Source organism: Xenopus laevis, chromosome 5L (assembly GCF_017654675.1).
Source record: "Xenopus laevis strain J_2021 chromosome 5L, Xenopus_laevis_v10.1, whole genome shotgun sequence".
Lineage (NCBI taxonomy): Eukaryota > Metazoa > Chordata > Amphibia > Anura > Pipidae > Xenopus > Xenopus laevis.
In genome coordinates, this window is record NC_054379.1 from 61,807,944 (window position 1) to 61,829,714 (window position 21,771).

The window sequence follows — 21,771 nt, forward strand, 5'->3', positions numbered from 1 at the left end:
TTTTCAGTTCAGTTGTTTCAGAAATAAAGATTTTTTCAATTATTTCCTATTATCTATTTGTGACTGTTTTTACAATATTTATGTGTAAAGCAAAATTTTTCACATTCTTTTGTCTTATTAATGAAGCTCTGGGAAGGAGGGGTCACCAACTCTGTAAACTGTTCCAAATACAGTTAGGTCCATAAATAGAGTTGGATAGAGACAACTTTTTTTCTAATTTTGGTTCTGTACATTACCACAATGAATTTTAAATGAAATAACTCAGATGCAGTTGATCTGTAGACTTTCATCTTACTTCAGTGGGTTTTGGTAAAGGGTTTGTTTCTCCTTTAAGCTGCAAAGACAGAAAAAAACCCATCCGAGAATACAATACTACAATATTAGGAGTGGCAAAATCTACAGTTTGGTACATCCTGAGAAAGAAAGCACTGGTGAACTCGGCAACGAAAAAAGACCTGGGCATCCACGGAAAACAACAGTGGTGAATGATCGCAGAATCATTTCCATGGTGAATAGAAACCCCTTCACAACAGCCAAACAAGTGAACAACACTCTCCAAGCATATCAATATCCAAGTCTACCATAAAGAGAACACTGCATGAAAGTAAATACAGAGGTTGCACTGCAAGGTGCAAGCCACTCATAAGCATCAAGAATAGAAAGGCTAGATTGGAGAATGTGTGGAGTATGGAGAATGCGTGGAACAGCTCATGATCCAAAGCATACCACATCATCTATAAAACATGGTAGAACAGTGTGATGGCTTGGGTCTGCATAGCTGCCAGTGGCACTAAGACACTGATGTTTATCCATGATGTGACACAGGACAAAAATAGCCAAATTAATTCTGAGGTGTACAGAGACATACGGTCTGCTCAAATCCAGCAAAATGCTGTCAAATTGATTGGGAGGCGTTTCACAATACAGATGGACAATGACCCAAAACATACAGCTAAAGCAACCCAGGAATTTATTAAAGCAAAGAAGTGGAATATTCTTGAATGGCCAAGTCGGCCACCTGGTCTGAACCCAATTGAGCATGCATTTCACTTGTTGAAGACTAAACTTTGGATAGAAAGGACCACAAACAAACAGCTACTGAAAGCCATTGCAGTAAATGCCTGGCAGAGCATTAAAAAGGAGGAAACCCAGAATCTGGTGATGTCCATGAGGTCAAGACTTCAGGCTATCATTGCCAGCAAAAGGGTTTTCAATAAAGTATTGGAAATTTACATTTTATTTCCAGTTTTTTAATTTGCCCAATTACTTTTGAGCCCCTGAAATGAAGTGATTGTGTTAAAAAAAGGTTTTAGTTACTCACATTTTTATGCAATCTTTTTGTTCAACCCACTGAATTAAAGATGAAAGTCTGCAGTTCAACTGCATATGAGTTGTTTCATTTAAAATTCATTGTGATAATTTACAGAACCAAAATTAGAAAAAAGTTGTCTCTGTCCAAATATTTATGTAGATACATTTAGTTGATACATCTCTTATTTTTGGCCTTGATGAGTAGAATTCCTGAGTTTCATTGGAGGCAGCTTTTATAATTAATACAGTTGTAACAGTACCTGGGAGGCGGGGGGACTCCTTCTTCTGACATGCGCCGTTTCTGGGTTTGCCGCTTGTGCCACCCATGCATGTCTTTTATTCTTGGTGCTGCACATGACATCATCCCGCACAGTGCAACATTTTAATATTTAAGAATGCCACGCACAATTCTCCCTGCCCAACGAAGGTCTATTGTAGATAGTTCCTGGGTGTGGTTCTAGTCAGTTTCTCTGTTCCTTGACCTTTGCCTGTCCTTGACCACCGCTCTATTGCAGCCTCAACTGACCTTTGCCTGTTACTAACTTCTCTTCCGGATCCTGACTCTGTACAGCACTGACTGATTGGTTTTGACCCCGGCCTGTTCTACGACTACACTTATCTCTTACCCCATCCCTCTAGTCACACATTACGTTCCCCTTGTCTGCCCAGAACTCTCTTTTTGGTTCTCTCACTTTATGACCTGGCAGCATCCAAATAGCAGAGGGCTCCTCCCAAAGTGAAAGGCGACAGTTATAGGCGGAAGCAAGAGCCGTCAGCAAAACCTTGGTGCCTGTTCTGAGTTTTCAGATAGCAAACGTGACAACAATAGTTGCTAATATTCCACAGAAGTTGCTGAGAAATGTATCAACCAATGCAGCAAATTGTAACAGTTTAGAATTAGCATCTGGATTACTTAGCTGCCATACTGAATTAATAGTGAATAGGTGGTGACTAGAGGGAGAAGGCAGACAGGACTGTGATTGGTTAGTGTGTATGCAGACAGGACTGTGATTGGTTAGTGTGTATGCATGATTAATTGTGAATAGGCAGTGACTAGAGCAAGCAGGTAGATGAAAGAAGAATATTGTCCCTAACCTCAGGTCACTTACATCAGCCAAGAGCAGACTGAGCATGTACAGTAGTTTGGCAAGACAAAATATGGAGAGCTACTGTGGGTATCTTCAGAGACATGGATCTTTATTTTTATAGAGCTTTGGTTTGATACAAGAGCCCAAAAACACAGACAAACATTTCTAGCCATATTCTTTTTTAGGCTTTAGTGTCCCTTTAAGAAAAATAATTTGAATAGTGGTTAAAGGAGAACCAAACCCTTTATATTAAAATCCCCTACCCTACATAGACCCCCTCCCTGCTTGGAGACAAATTCTGGTTGCATTAAAACCAGGTGTACTGCCAAACAAAGCCTCAGTGTAGGTTGTCAATCGTCATAGGGGCTACCAAATGGCCAATCACAGCACTTATTTGGCACCCCAAGAACAGTTTTTCATGCTTGTGTTGCTCTCCAACTCCTTTTACTTCTGAATGTTGCTTTAGTATAATAATTTGTTTTTTTAGACAATAATAGTCCCAGACAAAATATGTTGAAACTTTAATTCAGAACGATACATATACATTTTTTATTAGCCTAAACAGTAGATTAAAATAAATAAAAGATAGAAAATGAAGTAATAATCTGTTTTTCAGCTTCATTTTCCTGACAGTAATGATAAATGCATTGTTGATACTTATCAGAGCTTTGTTCTGGTTATAATCAATTGGTAGTTAATGGTATCGGCTTTTTTTATTGTACAAGAGTTCAGTGTAGCTGAGGCATTTTTAATCTATTATTTTCCTTAAGTTTGAATGAAAAAAATTGTGCACCCTAAAAAAATCCTTAAACTAAAAAAGATTTTTCCTCTTTTTGTAACAAATAAATTCCAGCAGTGAATGTCCGGTGGAGACGCACTCCTCCAGACTATGCTTCCACTTCAGAAGATGAGTTTGGATCTAATCGAAACTCTCTTAAACCTACGCGGCTTCGTACTTCTCCAGCTAAAAGTCAGAGGTTGCATTCCACTGGTATCGGTACAGCAATTCAACCTGCTACTTCAAATGCCTCAACATTTAAACATAGGGTGAAAGAGCAAGAAGATTATATTCGTGACTGGACTGCACATCGAGAAGAAATAGCTAGGTAATGTAGATATTAGGATTTAAAATGAATTCGTTTTGTTCAAAGACTTCATTCAATTTCTTTTTTCTTATTGAAAATATTTGTTTATTCCACCACTGTATTGCAATCGGATATCATTTCCAGAGTTTACAAATTATGCAGAATTATTCCAATACTGTTCAAAAAAAGTAGCACATTATAATTAATCCTAAACAATTTTTTTTTTTTTAATGTTAAGGTTTTAAAAGCATCAAAGGCCCCTTATATCAGGAACGAAATAAGTCGAAATAGATAGAAAAAATGGTTTGAGGAATAGTCAGAAGCCATTCCAGGTAGATGAGACAAGAACATTTATGATAAATTTAGAATTGGTTATGCCATGAGGGCTTGTATTACATCAATCCAGATTTTATGAAAATTTAAGTTTCTGTGGCCTCAAAAGATCAAGCGTCAATTTGTATTGTGTGATTGATGCTCCGAAAACTAGATTTTATAGAATTTTCGCAGCGCAGATCATGATGTCAAGACAAAATCTGAGGGACATCTGCCATTGACTTCTACATGGCCTCGACAGGTTTGAGATGGCATATTTTCGGATTCTGATTTTTAGCAGCTTTGGGGTATGATAAATCTCTAAAAATGTTAGTTTTTATTTTTCCACAAAAAAATTAAAGTTTTCTCCCTAAAAAAACCGTGACGAAAAAAAATCGAGGTTTAATAAATGGACCCCTAAAAAAAGATATTTATTAGTTGTTACATTATCCCATCATCATCGTCTGTCTGGTCTGCTTGCCTTTATTTATATCGGCTTAAAAGGGGTCATCTTGGTGGTATATTTTTGTTATATTTGACACCAAAAATTAAACCTTGTTTATATCTATCATAACAGTGTTTTTGCATGCTATTTGGAATTTTGTCATAAAAGTATTTGCCCGATACATTTACATTGCCCATTGGATCCCTGTGTTTCTTTATAATGAAGCTGACATAGTTGTGCAGCAGTAGCCCTTTAGCATTAGAATCTCTAACTGACAGGTTGAAAAGGGACCGTTACAAATTTCACTGCCAGCCAATTTGGTATTTTTATTGCCAGACCATTTTTGAAGATTTTTCGCTCTTTCACTTTAGAGACCTTTCCTGGGGGGGGGGGTCTATAAGTTTACTAGGAAAAATGATATATAGTTTTTTTTCAGGACAACCTAAGCTTTCAAAATATGCTAGTGTGTAATTGGTGTAATTCCATTTCTGTAAAAGGATATAGGCTTCTAAGTGTCTAAAAATGAAAAAAATCTTGATTCACATAATACAAACACACATCAGAAACATAATTTATTTTATGTACAAGAACACAACAGATTTAGAAAGTTCCATGTCCCCTGAACAGGCCAATACCAAATATATATAGTTTTATGGAGAGTTCTCGCTTGTATCACTACCAAATTTCCAAAGCACCGCTCCACAAAACTGCATACTTCTGATTTCAAAGCCAAACATTCCACTAACAGTAGGTTTACCCTAGACAACTACACATATCATTAGGTTCCAAGGTAATACACCCTAAATTTGAATGAGTCCACTGAACAGTGTGAGGCCCAATGTGTGGCATATACAGACCCCAAAATTGAAGATACCCCATACGAGCCATCAGTTCTGTAATTCCAGATACTTTCAACACATTTACATGTTTTATATAGTGGATAATGTACCCCCTACTGTAATTTATAAAGATATTATGTTACCGAGGAGTTATGTGACCATATAAAAGCCGAGTGCTTTTATACAGGTCACATAACTCCGAGGTGACTATTAATATCTTTATAAATTTTAAGTAGGGGGTACATTTTTCATTATAATCTAAAGTTTCAGAGAGAGAAGAGAAGTTGTGGAGGGGTGTGTCTGTGTGAGTGCTGAGGGAGAGAAGACTCCTGCACAGACTGACTGAGGCTTACCATGTGGTCATGGTGGGTGGTGGCACACTGCAGTAGGCAGTCTCTCTGTCAGAGTCTCTTGAGCCGAGTCCTCCACACTCTGTCTCCCTAGCCTACACAGGGCAGTCACACAGTCTGACTCCAGCCAGCCAGCGAAGCAGAGGGGAGGGGGGCGTGCCGGTGCAGCACAGTTGTGACATCCACACTCTGAGTGACAGGGTGTGGGAGGGGCAGACAGAGTGTTTGGAGGTGGAGCAGAAGAGGGAGAGAGGCGCTGATCATTCCCATTTGTGTTTCGGAGCACAAGCTTTTCTGCTGCTGCTGCTCTGAAAGAGCCTTCCTGCAGCAGGGCTATTTGGCAGACCGAACACTGTGTCAGGCTGCAGCAGTCACTAAACAGCGGCGCTGCTCCTAACAGGAGGGATAAGCGCCATATAAGGTCAAAACCCGCCTCCTTAGACATCACTCACTGGCTGACATCGCAACTCCCTGGGGCTAGAGTTTTGGCTCTGGGGAAAGGAGGAGCGTTCCCTGCTGCATGTGCTGCGTGAGTACGATTCAATCCTGGCAGTCAGAAGGGAGGGGGCAAGAGCAGCGGCGGAAGGGCTGACCCTAATTAACGGCGCGTTCTGACGTCAGAACGCACCGTTTATAAGGATATAATTTACAGTCTGGTCCCATAGGGAAATGACCAGACTGTAGATTATATAGTGAATAAAGTACCCCCTCTTGTAAAATATAAGGATATTATAAGTCACCGAGGAGTTCCATGACCATATAAAAACACGAGGCCGAAGGCCGAGTGTTTTTATACAGGTCATGGAACTCCGAGGTAACTTCTAATATCCTCAAATTTACAACTGGGGGGTACTTTATTTATTATAATACACAAGTTTCAATGAGTTATGTGACAGAAATTACATCAGAACTCACCGTTTATAACTGATTACATCAGAACTCACCGTTTATAAGGATATAATTTACAGGATATTCATGGCTTTTGTGTATTATATGGGTATATATAATTTATATGAAAGTAGGGAGGGGTATGTGTATGGATGTTGGGTTTTCATTTGGAGGGGTTAAACTTGATGGACTTTTTTCTACCGGATTTAACTATGTAATTATTATGTAAAGGTACAAAAAATACATTCACCCTAGAAAACCATATATTTTTGGAAAGTACACATACCCCTGAATCCAAAATGGGTACACGTGTGTTTACTCCAAAGTACCAAGCCACAAAGCTTTCCTAAAGTTGAGGATTTTGGTGACATTTGCCGAAAATCATCTCAAAGCTTCCAATTTGCAGCATCTTATCTCCCATATAGCATTAGGTACCAATATAAAACACCCTAAATACAAATGCCAGGGGTCCGATGAACAGTTTGATCCTCAATATACATAAATTATCAAAATACATGGCATGTAAATACCCCCAAATCTACCCTGAGGATATTTATTTGATGGCTTACATTTACCCTAATTTATAAACTTATAAATTTATGTGTGGTAAAAGCTACAAAACATTACGGTGACCCTTGAAAACCTTTGGACGAATGACCCAAAATGGGTAATTATGTCTTTCAACTCCAAACTAGAGTCCTGCACTGGTCCATTTTTTGGGAGCCGAACCCGTACCCGCAACCTGCAACCCGGGCTCGCAACCCGCATTCTTACCCGCTTGGACCCCCTACCCGCAAGTACCTTATCCACAACCCTGACCCGCTGACCATCAAGAATCAGGAAGTGCTGTCATTGGAAACCGGAAGTGACATTATCGGAAGTAGACGTGACCAGAAAAAAGGAGTGAATATCGATATTGAGAAGACCCGCGGCCAGACCCGCAAACCCACAGAACCGCTGACCCGCGGGTATACCCGCACCTGGAACTTCTAAACGCAACCCGCAGGGTACCGCAGGTTTTTGCGAGTAACCCGTGGGTAGTCGCGGGTACCCGACCCGCTGCAGGACTCAATTCCAAACTACCAAACTGTTACACTTTTTTAAGTTACACTTAAAAGCAGTGGGTTTTTTTATGACATTTTTGAAGATTGCCTAAAAATATTGCAATTTGCTGCATTTATCTCCAATTTCTTACATACAATGGTAACCCATCCTAAATATGAATGCCATGGGTCTGCTGAACACTTATATGCCCAATATGCATATATATATATATATATATATATATATATATATATATATATATATATATACACACACACACACCAAAGCAGGTGGCATACACAGACCCAAAATATGCATATGAATTTTTTCGGCTGTCAATTCGCCTTCTGTGAGCAAAGTGCCCTTACTCCATATCATGTCCCGCAAGACCACCTAACAGTACAAAGACCCCCAGAAAAATATATATATTTTTTTGAAAGTACACATTCTGATGATTCTAAAATGGGTAATTACAGTCATATGAAAAAGTTTGGAAAACTTTTTTTAATACTTTGGAGTTTTGTTTCATTGGCTGAGCTTTCAATGTAGCAACTTCCTTTTAATATATAACATGCCTTATGGAAACAGTAGTATTTCAGCAGTGACATAAAGTTTATTGAATTAACAGAAAATATGCATCATAACAAAATTAGACGGTGCATAAATTTGGAGATTTTACATCAATACTTAGTTGAGCCTCCTTTTGCTAACAGCCTCTATACACCTCCTATAGCCTTGGATGAGTGTTTGGATTCTGGATGGCGGTATTTTTGACCATTCGTCCATACAAAATCTCAGTTAAATTTTATGGCAGCTGAGCATGGACAGCCTGCTTTATATCATCCCATATATGATTTTCAAAGATATTTATTCATTCCAGAATGTTTTGCTTCTCCCTCTGCATAAATGCCTTTGTAGATTTCAAAGTAGGCTTAGGGTCTTGTTGGAATATCTAACCCCTGTGTAACTTCAACTTTGTGATTGATGCTTGAATATTATGCTGAAAAATTTGTTTATATTGGGTTGAATTCATATGACCCTCAACTTTAACAAGGGCCCCAGTCCCTGAACTAGCCCCACAGCCCGACAGCATGATGGAACCTTCACAAGTTTGACAGTAGGTAGCAGGTGTTTTTCTTGGAATGCGGTGTTCTTTTTCGCCATGCAAAACACTTTTTGTTATGACCAAATAACAAAATTTTTGTCTCATCAGTCCAAAGCACTTTGTTCCAAAATGACTGCGGCTTGATTAAAGTGGACCTGTCACCCAGACACAAAAATCTGTATAATAAAAGTCCTTTTCAAATTAAACATGAAATCCAATTTCTATTTTTTATTAAAGCATTCATGGCCGTTGTAAGCTCATTTAAAAATCCCAGCTGTCAATCAAATATTGTCTGCCCCTCCTCTATGCCATGGGCATAGAGGCGGGGCAGGCAATTACTTTCACTTTCCATTCAGCACTTCCTAGATGTCACTGCTCTCCCTGCATTCCCTTGTTCTCTTTAACATTTAATTGTGTAGCCAGTGCATGGAAATGGACAGCGGATCCCCCATTCTGGTGCACAGACAAGATTTTGAGATGATGCAAGGCTTGTCTTAATAACAGTGTCCACAAAATGGCTGCTGCCTGCTTGCTATCATTTTGAATTCCCAGACTGAAGGAAACAAGATTCAAATAATTTATATAGTGTAATTAAAGTTCATTTTGCTTGACTAATGTGATAAAATAGGATTTTGAATAATTTTTTTGGATGACGGGTCCCCTTTAAATTAGCTTTTGCATACAACAAGCGACTCTTGTGTGGCATTCATATTTAGGATGGGTTACCATTGTGTGTAAGAAATTGGAGATAAATGCAGCAAATTGCAATATTTTTAGGCAATCTTCAGAAATCTCATAAAAAAAACACTGCTTTAAGTGTAACTTTGCAGTTTGGTAGTTTGGAGTTGAAAGACATAATTACCCATTTTGGGTCATTTGTCAGAATGCGTACTTTCCAAAAATATAAGGTTTTCAAGGGTCACCGTAATTTTTTGTAGCTTTTACCACACATAAATTTATAAGTTTATAAATTAGGGTAAATGTAAGCCATCAAATAAATATACGTAGATTTGGGGGTCTTTACATGCCATGTATTTTGATAATTTATGTATATTGAGTATCAAACTGTTCATCGGACCCCTGGCATTCGTATTTAGGGTGTTTTATATTGGTGCTTAATGCTATATTGGAGATAAGATGCTGCAAATTGGAAGCTTTGAGATGATTTTCGGCAAATGCCACCAAAATCATCAACTTTAGGAAAGCTTTGTGGCTTGGTACTTTGGAGTAAACACACGTGTACCCATTTTGGATTCAGGGATATGTGTACTTTCCAAAAATATATGGTTTTCTAGGGTGAATGTATTTTTTGTACCATTACATAGTTAAATCATAGTTAAATTTAAAAAAGACAAAGTCCATCAAGTTCAACCCCTCCAAATGAAAACCCAGCATCCATGCACACACCCCTCCCTACTTTCACATAAATTATATATACCCATATAAAACGTGTAAATGTGTTGATTTTGCAGTATCAGGAATTACAGAGCTGATGAACTGATCGTATGGGGTGTCTTCAAATTTGGGGTCTGTATATGTCACACACTGGGCCTCACACTGTTCAGTGGACTCATTCATATTTACGGTGTATTACCTTGGAACCTAATGATATGTGTAGTTGTCTAGGGTAAACCTACTGTTAGTGGAATGTTTGGCTTTGAAATCAGAAGTATGCCGTTTTGTGGAGCGGTGCTTTGGAAATTTGGTAGTGTACTGCTTGAAGTTTTTGACTGATACAAGCAAGAACTCTCCATAAAACTATATATATTTGGTATTGGCCTGTTCAGGGGACATGAAACTTTCTAAATCTGTTGTGTTCTTGTACATAAAATAAATTATGTTTCTGATATGTGTTTTTGTATTATGTGAATCATGATTTTTTTTCATTTTTAGACACTTAGAAGCCTATATCCCCCCGCCCCCCAGGAAATGTCCCTAAAGTGAAAGAGTGAAAAATGTTCAAAAATGGTCTGGCAAAACTACCAAATTGGCTGGCAGTGAAATTTATAACAGTCCCTTTTCAACCTGTCAGTTAGAGATGACCCCTTTTAAGCCGATATAAATGAAGACAAGCAGACCCAGACAGATGATGATGATGGGATAATGTAACAACTAATAAATACTGTTTTTTAGGGGTCCATTTATTAAACCTCGATTTTTTTTGGTCAAGGTTTTTAGGGAGAAAACATTATTTTTTTTTGTGTAAAAATAAAAACTAACATTTTTAGAGATTTATCATACTCCAAAGCTGCTAAAAATCAGAATCCAAAAATACGCCATCTCAAACCTGTCAAGGTCATGTAGAAGTCAATGGCAGATGTCCCTCAGATTTTGTCTTGATATCATGATCTGCGCTGCGAATATTCGATAAAATAGAGTTTTCTGAGCATCAATCACACAATACAAATTGACGCTTGATTTTGTTGTGACGTATTGTTGCTCCAATTTCTTTGAGAAAAATTATTGATAAATGTGTTCAATTCATGGAAGGGTGTTTGCTTGACTTTGTTTTCGTAAAAATGTAATCATTTGAGTTTTAGTAAATCAGCCCCTTAAAATCTGCAAGAGATCAACTCATGCCACTTAAATGTAACCACAATTTATGCATTAGCCTGGCAAGCTGGCAGCCAGGATGAGTTCTAACAACTGTATGAATCAAAGGGAAATAACTAGAATAATAGAGTTTTGTGCCTATGTCTATTAATTGCTTACTATTGAAGTAAGGTTTTGACATTGACATAGAAGTATTGAGCCTTCTCCCAACAGTGCTGAGTGCAGAAAGGACTACTACCCTGCCATACAGATGTTCTTTGTGCAATTTGCGCTGAATTGTAGAATGAAGTACAGATACACATCCGCAGCAAGATGTTCCTGCAGGTCTTTGGAGGCGATCTTTGGGTTGTCTGTAACCATTCTCACAATCCTCCACATATGCCACTCCTGTATTTTACTTGGCCTGCCAGACCTGGGTTTTAATGCAACTGTGCCTGTGGCCTTCCATTTCCTGATTACATTCCTTACAGTTCAAACTGACAGTTTAAACCTCTGAGATAGCTTTTTGTAGCCTTCCCCTAAATCATGATACTGAACAATCTTTGTTCAGATCTTTTGAGAGTTGCTTTGAGAATCCCATGCTGTCAAACAGAAGGAAAACTATACCCCCAAAATGAATACTTGAGCAACAGATAGTTTATATCAAATTAAGCTGGCATATTAAAGAATTTTACCAATCTGGAATATATATTTAAGTAAATATTTTTTCATGATTGGACACCCCTGCCTATGAAGTTTAAAGCTTAACGAGCTAATCCAACCAATTTGGTGTTGCCAGTAATCAGTATTGAGCAATTACATGCATTCAAATTAGCATAATTACAAGGGTACCCACATTTCTGCACAGCCAATTTTTCACATTTGATTTAGTTTCATACAACTAAATACTGCTTTACTAAAAATCTTTGAAAGTGGAGTAAATTATTATGCAGGCTGAGAGGGTTTCCCAAACATTTTCATATGACTGTATGTCTTTCTACTCCAAACTACCAAACTGCAAAGCTACGCTAAATGCAGCAGTTTGTGACATTTCTGAAAATCGTCAAGGGTCTACTGAACAGTTAGATATGCCATTGAAAAAAATGTGATCCACTATCTGGACTAAAATGTATACTTTCACTTTACTTTGTCAAAATCTGCCCCGTGTATGCTGACAGATTCACTCCATTCTTGTCAGTGCAGTTGGACAAAAGAGAACTGTAGGGGTTATTTACTAAAATACAAATGTATCTAATTTTTTTAATAAACAAAGCTGGACCAAACTCCCATCTACGATTTGACCAATGAATAAAATAACTTGAATAAGTCAGGTTTGGAGAAAACTCGATAAAATCAAGCAAAAACTTAATTTGTATGAACTTTTTGACTTTAATCCTGAATTGCTCAAGTTTTTGGGGTTTCGCCCAAAAACCACAAATTTTTCTGATTATCGGGCTAAACCCAGCGAAGGCCACAATATTTCAAATTGGGATAGGGGCATCTTCCATTGACAATACATGACCTTGACAGGTTTGAGATGGTAGGTTTTCGGATTTGGGCTTTTTGCAACATCGGAATATAAAAATCCTGAAAAATTTAGTTTTTTTTCCCATGAAAATTTTTATTTTTTTTCCCCCATGAAAATTTTTATTTTTTTTCCCCCATGAAAATTTTTATTTTTTTTCCCCCATGAAAATTTTTATTTTTTTCCCCCCATGAAAATTTTTATTTTTTTTCCCCCATGAAAATTTTTATTTTTTTCCCCATGAAAAATTTTATTTTTTTTCACCAAAAAAGGTTTTGCAAATAACCCTTTATGTTGTCCAGTTGAGAATATGCACCATGTGCCCCTGCAAGTAAGCTTATTTCCTTGCTTTGTACAAGTCTATCTATAATTTTTTTTTTTGTTGCCTCTTTTTTGACTGGTTTTTCGATCTTGTAGAAAATGGCAATTCTTCAAGATGATACATCTCACATTTGAATTAAGTTCTTACAACTGAATATTGCTTCACTAAAAATCTTTGTTCAGAAAACACCCCTGTATTTAAATGTTCCTGGGAAATGAAAGACATACCACTATCTTTTTTGTTGAAAGTGGAGTAAATTATTATGCAGGCTGAGAGGGGTTCCCAAACTTTTTCATATGACTGTATTTCGGATATGCATTAACTTTTTTCTTATTTGGTTTACAGAATAAGCCAGGATTTGGCTCTTATTGCTCGTGAAATTAATGACGTGGCAGGAGAAATAGATTCAGTAACATCGTCAGGAACTGCTGCTAGTACTACAGTAAGCACTGCAGCTACAACTCCTGGCTCAGCCATAGACACAAGAGAAGAGGTAGGTAGAACTTAAATATGTATTTATATTTACATGCTAACACATTGTGCAGATTATATAAAAGAGTAACCAGTAGCTACAGATCAAAGTCTGTCAATTTGACCAGGCCTGTGTTGGGCATCTTTCTTTCTTTGTTTTTTTTTTTCATAAAAATTTGATCCCAACTCCTTGGTTCTTCACAGATCCTGCAGCAGGAGAATGCATTTTTGAAATTTCCAGTCATGCATAACAAACCCTTTGCTATCTGTAATTCTGGGTCACAGGTTGCAGACCGGGAGGGCCAGGATTATACAAAGCTCATTATCTCTCTTTAGGGCAGTGACACATGCATTTTCTTATGATCATGCTGAATAAGTGAATTACAAGATAAGTGAATTTCCCCATTTTCGGTAAATTTGTTGCCCACAGAAGTGATTTTTTTAACACGGGCAACAAATCTCCCCATGTGTCATTGCCCTTTAAAGGAATTGTTCAGTGTAAAAATAAAAACTGTGTAAATAGACAGGCTGTGCAAAATAAAAAATGTTTCTAATATAGTTAGTTAGCCAAAAATGTAATGTATAAAGGCTGGAGTGATTTGATGTATAACATATCAGTCAGAACCCAGTAGGGTTCAGCTCTCTTGGTTTACACTGACTGGTTACCCTGGCTACCAGGCAGTAACCAATCAGAGACTTGAGGGGGGGGGGCACATGGGTTATATCTGTTGCTTTTGAATCTGAGCTGAATGCTGAGGATCAATTGCAATCTCACTGAACAGAAATGTACCATGTGGCCCCCCTTCAAGTCGCTGACTAACTCAGAGTTATAGAGCTGAAAAGCAGGAAGTTGGATTCTGGCTGTTTTATTAGACATCTGTTCACTCCAGCCTTTATATATTACATTTTTGGCTAACTAACTATATTAGAAACATTTTTTTATTTTGCACAGCCTATCTATTTACACAGTTTTTATTTTCAGACTGAACTATTCCTTCAACTCGTTTGCTTACAGGGAAAAGGAAGGTGAGATAGCAAGAATTTACTGTACTTTCTGACAGACTTTCTAATTTTTTTTAATGTAGATGAGAACATCTGTTCTGGGATTCGATTACAGTTACATTTTTATTTTATGCATAAGGCAGTTGTTCTCTTGGACATGTTGGGGGCTTTAAGACTTTCATGCATGATCAGATTTTGCCTGTGGTCCTCCCATTGAACAGCACAATTTTATAAAAAAAAAAAGATGATAGAAATAAATAACATTATGTATATTTTCCCTTCATATGTCATCTTAATTGCTTGTTGGAAATCCGGTCCAACCTGATCTACTACAGAACCATTCCTGTATTAATGGACTGGCCCCACCCCTGATTACTGGTGTGGTTATTTAGTCTCGGCTTATGGGACCGACTGGGGCGGGAAAGTAAAACATGGGGGGAAATTTTTACTTCCTTGTTTTGTGATGAAAAGTAATGTGATTTCTCTAGACCGGCCCTTCCTGTCAGTGCAGACACCATGGGTTAAGTATCCACCTCCGGAGGCAGGACAGAAGAAAAGAAAAGAATCTCAGCTCCGCCCCCTTCATATAAGCTCCTTGCTCCTCCTGTTCCCCTCAGTTTTTTTCTTCTGTCCTGCATGGAGGTTAGGACAGTAAACCTATTTTTATTATTTTTTCTTTCAGGTTTATTATTTTATTCAAGAATTAACTTCCATGAGCAGGAGGCATCCTAGTTCTATCTCCACAGTTAATTCTGTGCACTACCTCCAGCCTGTACCACTCCCCAGGACTGGTGAGGCAATTTAGGGGAATCCCTGCTTGCTGCACAGCCATCATCTCTCAGAGATGGATGTTGCTGTTGCGCTCGATAGAACAAGGAGGTGCAAGCTTTTACAAGGGAGCATCGCTAACTGGCACCATTTCGCAGGCGCAATTTCGCAAGCACAAGTTGCGGACCGCAATTCCGGGTTTCTTCCGGGTTTTCGGCAGTTTGCCGCCAAGAAGGCGTGACACGCTTACAAGCGCCATCTTGGATCTTCTCGCTACACACGGAGCCACACACAGCGCCCCGCAGGAACCACGAGCAGCGGCTTCTATACAGCCTGGCTTTTAAGCTGCAGTTACACACAGCGCAAGGGTTTTAACCCGAGCTGTTTTGATGGGGGAAACATTACTGTTACAGCCTGTAGGCTTATGAACTTGATTTCCCTATTTCATATGGCAGATTAGCCATTAAGCTCCTGGCTCTTACCAATGCGCTTCCACTAGCATGGCAGGTTACGAAAGGGCCAGACCATGCTTACAGGCATATTCTATTTATTACTCAAGCCTACTAATGGGCAGGAGGCATCCTAGCTTAAGATACAATGCTTCCATTATGATCCCAAGCCAATACTCTTCAAGACTGGGGGCTACAGGGGAGGATAGCCACTTGTTGCACAGCTACCTTCTCTCAGAGGTTAGTTTGCTGTAGCGCCGTTTAGCAGGTGGCTGCTTTGTTCACAAGGACCACAGGTACCAAGAGTGATTTAGGAAAGCGCTCAGTCATATGCGCACTTCCGGTTTTCAGGCGCGAAAGCTTCCACGATGTTATGCGGCAGCCATTTTGCCAACACTAGTGAAATAATACTTCCCCAGTACAAACGCCTACTAGGCACATAAGGGGCAGTTGGCAATGCTTACAAGGCACATAGCTTAACAACTGCTCACATAATGCCCGCAGGGCAATAACAGCAGTTGGCGAGGCATACAAGGCACAGATCATTAATACTGCTCAGTTAATGCTCGTAGGGCAAGAACAACAGTTGGCAATGCTTACAAGGCACATAGCGTTAATACTGCTCACATAAGGCCCGCAGGGCAAGAACAGCAGTTGGCAATGCTTACAAGGCACAGAGCATTAATACTGCTCACTTAATGCACGCAGGGCAAGAACAACAGTTGCCAATGCTTACAAGGCACATAGCATTAATACTGCTCTCACAATGCCCGCAGGGCAAGAAGAGCAGTTGCCAATGCTTACAAGGCACATAGCATTAATACTGCTCACATAATGCTGCAGGGCAATAACAGCAGTTGGCAATGCTTACAAGACACATAGAATAGAGTTAATATGGCTCACATAAGGCTACAGGGCAATAACAGCAATTTGCAAGCTTACAAGGCACATAGTTAATACAGCTCACATAATGCCGCAGAGGATACATATTCCCAAGAGAAAAGGGGAACAAGGAGCATATTGGTTTGCGCAAGCCACCAGATTCTGCTACAGCATTATCTCCACATCCAGTTTCCTTACAAAGAGAGCCTTCCTAAATAGAGAGAGCACGGCTCTGGTCAAAAATCTGGTTCAGAAAGTTTTGGGTTTGATTCCCACCTCTGCTAAAAACTCAGTTCCGGAGTAGCTCTGGTCCGCTGTGCTTTACCCAAAAAGGACACTCAGACCTTCCACTTCAGCAAAACAGCTCATGGCATGACAGGAACAGCTCGGATGAGCTTACATACAAATTCCACTGACTCAAACGAGGTTAGTGACCAGGATAGTAATCTGGAACCAGGAGAGTTATCAACCAGTGATTTTTTCCTCCGTTGACTCCGATACTGAACACCAGTGCCGCTTAATTGCGGAGCCAGACACAGCTAAATGCCACTATGTGAAATGCTAGCTACAATAGAGGCCAAAGATGAAACAACGCCGGCTTCAAAGGCCAAGTCTTAGAAGGTCAACCCAGGGATTCACAAGTTTTTTCCCTACATTTAAAGCCCTTTTTCTCACCACCTATCCTATTCCAGAGGAACAGCAGGAAGTTAGGACAAAGTCCTAAGGTTAATTGGCACCACATTACCAACAGAGGAGGCAACTTTCATAGAGCCTATGGTCAAAAAGAGGGAATCTCCTTAAGAAAGGGATATAGGCATGCCGCAGCAAACTTAGGACACTGCGGTGGCATCTGCAAGCTGGAAGCGTACAGCTAGAGTCGGGTCCAAGAACTATTAAAAAATCCCTCAGGATTTACAAAAAACTTCGAAGGCTAAACTCAGCATTAGCATTCTTATCAGTCGGTCTTATCATCGGACACGATCAGATTGGCAGCCAAGGCCAGTATTGACACCGTAGTAGCAAGGAAAGCACTATCGCTACATCATTGGTTTGGAGATACAGCATCCAAGACCAAATTATTAAACTTACGATTCCGGTAGACTTTCGTCCTGACCTAAAGCAAATTATTACAGAGGTCACGGGAGGTAAGAGCACATTCTTACTATCAGGGATGAAACCCAAGCCAAAGCAATCAACAGACTTTACAATAGGTCATGGAGCCCTAGGGACGACCTTTTTGTTCCTTTCACAACTCCAGATTTAGTACTCAACAATCAGACAGAGAGCCCAAGAAGGGCAGACCAACCTGGTCCAATCAATCAATGACAGACCAGTAAGTTGGGCCTTTGAAAGCCCAACTCAGCCTGACTTGCACAAATTGTACGCAGCAAAGGTAGGAGGTTGACTTCAAGAACTCTTCTACAGTGGCACAACCACATACAGGACAGTTGGGTACTACCTTTTGTCAATGTGGGATACAGAATTCCGTTCGACAACTTACTTCCTCGAATAAACAGAGAGCTCTACTAAACATAGTCACCGACCTATTCAACAAAGATTCCTCTTGGAATCATTCTGGTCCATACTAATGTCAATCACGCATTAATGCTACATTACTGAAGTGGATCTTCAGGACGCTTACTTACATGTACCCATCAGAGGGGAATCCAAGCAAATATCTGGGGCTTACAATTCAAGACCATTATATTGGCGGAGAGCTCCTTGCAACTCCTAGGCAACATAGGGCGGCCTTAGAAGACCTACCATATGGTCGGTTCCATGAGACTTAGCCAAAACCACTTTCTACGTATTAGGAACAGGAACCATACCAACCTCTCCCAACAGACTCCAGTCAGCAGACAAGTCAAAAACTCGCTCGGGTGGTACCCTGTGCAAGTCTGTGTGGAACAGTCCAAGACATAGGCTCTACATCAGTAGACACCGAAGCCACTCTGACCGGTTAGGGGGCAACATGGCCACCTCGGGCGTGCCAGAGAACCTGTGACCAGAGGAATCTCAAATATCTATCAATGGCTACAGATAACAGCAATCGGAATACAATACTACATTGGTCAAGAGAGTTAACAAATCAACTGCTCGGAATCCAGTCAGACAAGGCCACAGCAGTGGCTTATATAGCAAAAAAACAAAAAGGTGAACACCCAGCAGCAGGGCTAGTGGGATGTACCTCAGGTACTCGCCTGGCCAGAACTCTTCGTCCCAGCCATATCGGCAGTGTTCATTCCAGGAGTACTGAACTATCTAAGCCGTCATTAGATAGACCAAGGAGAATGGTCACTCCATCTGGAGATCTTCCAACAACTGGTGTCCAGATGGGAGTTGCCAGACATAGACATGCTAGCATCATGGCACAATTACGAGGTACCTACATACGGCACCAGGTCACAGGACCCGGGGGCAGCTTAGGTGAAAGCCTTAATGAACAAGGTATATGCCATTCCACCACTCGCAATTCTATCAAGGATAGTATATAAGGTGCGGTAGGAATAGGAAGACAACTATCCTAATCTCCCTAGACGGGCCGAGAAGAGCATGGTACTAGGAACTCATCAACATGTCAGCAGCTCCACCTTGGCGTATGCCTTTCAAAAGGGTTGTCACACAGACATTCTAACACACGCAAAGTTTCCACTTAGGATTGTCTCTAGCTACGATAGAGGGTCAGATTCAGCTCTATCGTCTTTGCTCCAGCATCATTGTGCAAGACCAGCAGAGATCTTGCAATTACGCAAGGAGTACGTAAGGTCAGGCCAACATTCAAGGGCCCTACGCCTCTGTGGGATCTCACTACCGTGCTGACCGTTCTACGAGAACCCCATTTCGAGCCTTCTACCAAAGTTTAACCTGAAATATGACATTTCTCTTAGCAATTACAATGGCAGGAAGGATATTGGACTTGGCAGCTGTATCCCACAAGGGACATTGGCTTATAATACAAAGGATAGGGCAGTTTTCAGAACACTTCTATCCATACAGCTAAGTGGTCTTGGTTTCATACCAATGAAGAAATCAATCTCCCTTCCTTATGTCCACGTCATTCTAATGTCAAAGAGAAGACATTACACAAACTGGATGTAGTACAAGCAGTAAGATACTATCTGGACAGTTCCCAGTCTATAGAAAGACAGCTACCCTTTTAGTTACTTATGGTGTTAGCAAGGGGTCTGTGGTATTGAAATGTACCATACCCAGATGGTGAGTAGAGACAATAAATAATGCTTCTGATCTCAGTATAAAACTCCAGACCATTAAGGTCAGATCACATTCCACTAGAGCACTAAGTAGATTGGGCTCTGCAATATTAGCTACCCCAGAGCAAAATTGTAAGCGGCCACTTGGGCCTTGTTATCCAGTTGCACGTTTTATAAACTTCCTTCAGCACTTGCAGCGTATGGTACATAACTACTTCAGGCTGGGGCAACGGTAACTCTAATCTAACCCAGCCCTAGAAGTGGGACAGCTTTGGGACGCCCCCATGGCGTCTGCACTAACAGTCCTGGCCGTCTAGAAAAGGATTTTCCGGTAAGTTAAAATCCTTATTTCCCTTCCCTCCCCTAATTTGCAAATTAGGAATTGTTTCGGCCAGGCACAAGGATTCGGCCGAATCCTGCTGAAAAAGGCAGAATCTCGAACCAAATCCAGGATTCGGTGCGTCCCTGACCCTTGTTTCTGGCTTTTGAATCCTGGTTCTTTTTTGCCAATTTTTTGACGGTTTCTTGTGTGTGACCTCGCCTGCCCTTGATATTCTGCTCTCTGATCGAACCAGTTTTCAAACTGCCTATATTTTTAGGAGAGAAAATAAGAAACCCATTACTCATTATTCACTAATTAAACATATTTAATTTCCATTGGACCAGTTTGTGAATCTCCTGCTATTGCAGATCCATTTCTTCTGTGGTTTTACTCAGTTTAAAGTTTATTTCCTGCAAATTAAAGCAAAGTTTTTGTTAATTGCTTATCTACCAGGTCACATTAAGCTACAACTTACCATCTCTCCTTCGAGTACTCCCCCCCCATCCAAGATACAGAGACAGAGAGAGATGATTTGTTTTACTACTGGCATACCAGTTTATATTGGGTCTATTCACTCCTTTGTTACTGTTGCAAGTCTGTTTCTGTGAATATATTACTCACCTGTGTAGTTTCCCATTCTTTATGTAGGATAAAGACTTATTTCAACATCATGTTGTGCATGATATGAATGTTTACAAAGAGATTGGTTTCAAAATAATTTCAAAACTTAAAGGAGAAGATGCCACCAGTAATTCCCCATCTTTTCTGCCGATTCACTGCACATGCTATGTGCTGCTGTAAGTTACTGAGCTTAGGGACTGACTAGAAATATAGAGTATACATAGAATATAAATGTCACAATGTACAGTAAGACCGATTAGTAATTAATACAGATAATTACTACATGACAGCTCAGAAAACAGTGCCACTAGCATCAGAATTTAATAATTCACCTCGTAGCCTCAGCATATATTACACGCCAACCTTATTTTCTGTTTGATAATTTGTGACAAGTTCAGCTTCTCAACAACTGCTCAGAGCCCACTGAGCATGTGAGTGTCGCAGACACTTTCCAAGATGGTGACCCCCTGTGACAAGTTTGATATCCTGTATTATTACTGCTATTGAGAAGCTGAAACTTTAGACACTGGTGCAATAAGTTCAGTGTATAGAATATGGCAATTTTAGCCATATTCATTTTTAGGGTTTAGTTCTCCTTTAAGTATTTATGACAGAATGGGGCACAACAATCGGTAAAGCACATATATAGAGACAGACTGGATACCATTTGTTTTTTGTCCATTTTTTTCTTTGTTATTTATTAGCTGATCGATCGAGTTTTTGATGAGAGTCTGAATTTTAGAAAGATCCCTCCTTTAAATCAGTCCAGAACACCAGAGGCAAACTTTCGATCAAGTGATTCCAAACATCAACAGAAAGAAATTTCTGAACCTCAAGCAATAACTAGAAGGAAAACTTGGAGCAGAGATGAAGTGAGTTTATAAAGCTATATTAAAAACGATGTGCTTGATATTTTGGTTCCTTTAAATTAACATATGAAAGGGGCGGGTTCACCTTTACATTAACTTTCAGTATGTTATAAAATGGCCATTTCTAAGCGACTTTTTAGTTGCTCTTCATAATTTTATCGTTTATGAAATATTTGCCTTTTGCTTCTGGCTCCTACCAACTTTCAAATGGGGGTCACTGACCCCCTTTAAAAACAAATGCTCTGTAAAGCTACACATAGTTATTGCTACTTTTTATTGCTCATCTTACTATTCCTAGTCCTCTCCTATTCATATTCTAGCTCTTATTC

The 21,771-nt window shown here is 39.7% G+C and overlaps 1 protein-coding gene across 10 annotated transcripts in view; it reads left to right on the plus strand.

Moving 5' to 3' along the window:
* Positions 1-21,771, plus strand: part of cep170.L (centrosomal protein 170kDa L homeolog) — a 157,299-nt gene that overhangs the window by 99,059 nt on the left and 36,469 nt on the right. For 9 of the 10 annotated variants that reach the window (XM_041562819.1, XM_041562816.1, XM_018263133.2 and 6 more), the window contains 3 exons: positions 3,253-3,505; positions 13,192-13,339; positions 21,278-21,445. In XM_041562819.1, coding sequence (XP_041418753.1) covers positions 3,253-3,505; positions 13,192-13,339; positions 21,278-21,445 — 569 coding nt within the window. The remainder of the gene's footprint in view (positions 1-3,252; positions 3,506-13,191; positions 13,340-21,277; positions 21,446-21,771) is intronic. The other variant, XM_018263138.2, reaches the window with a different exon arrangement.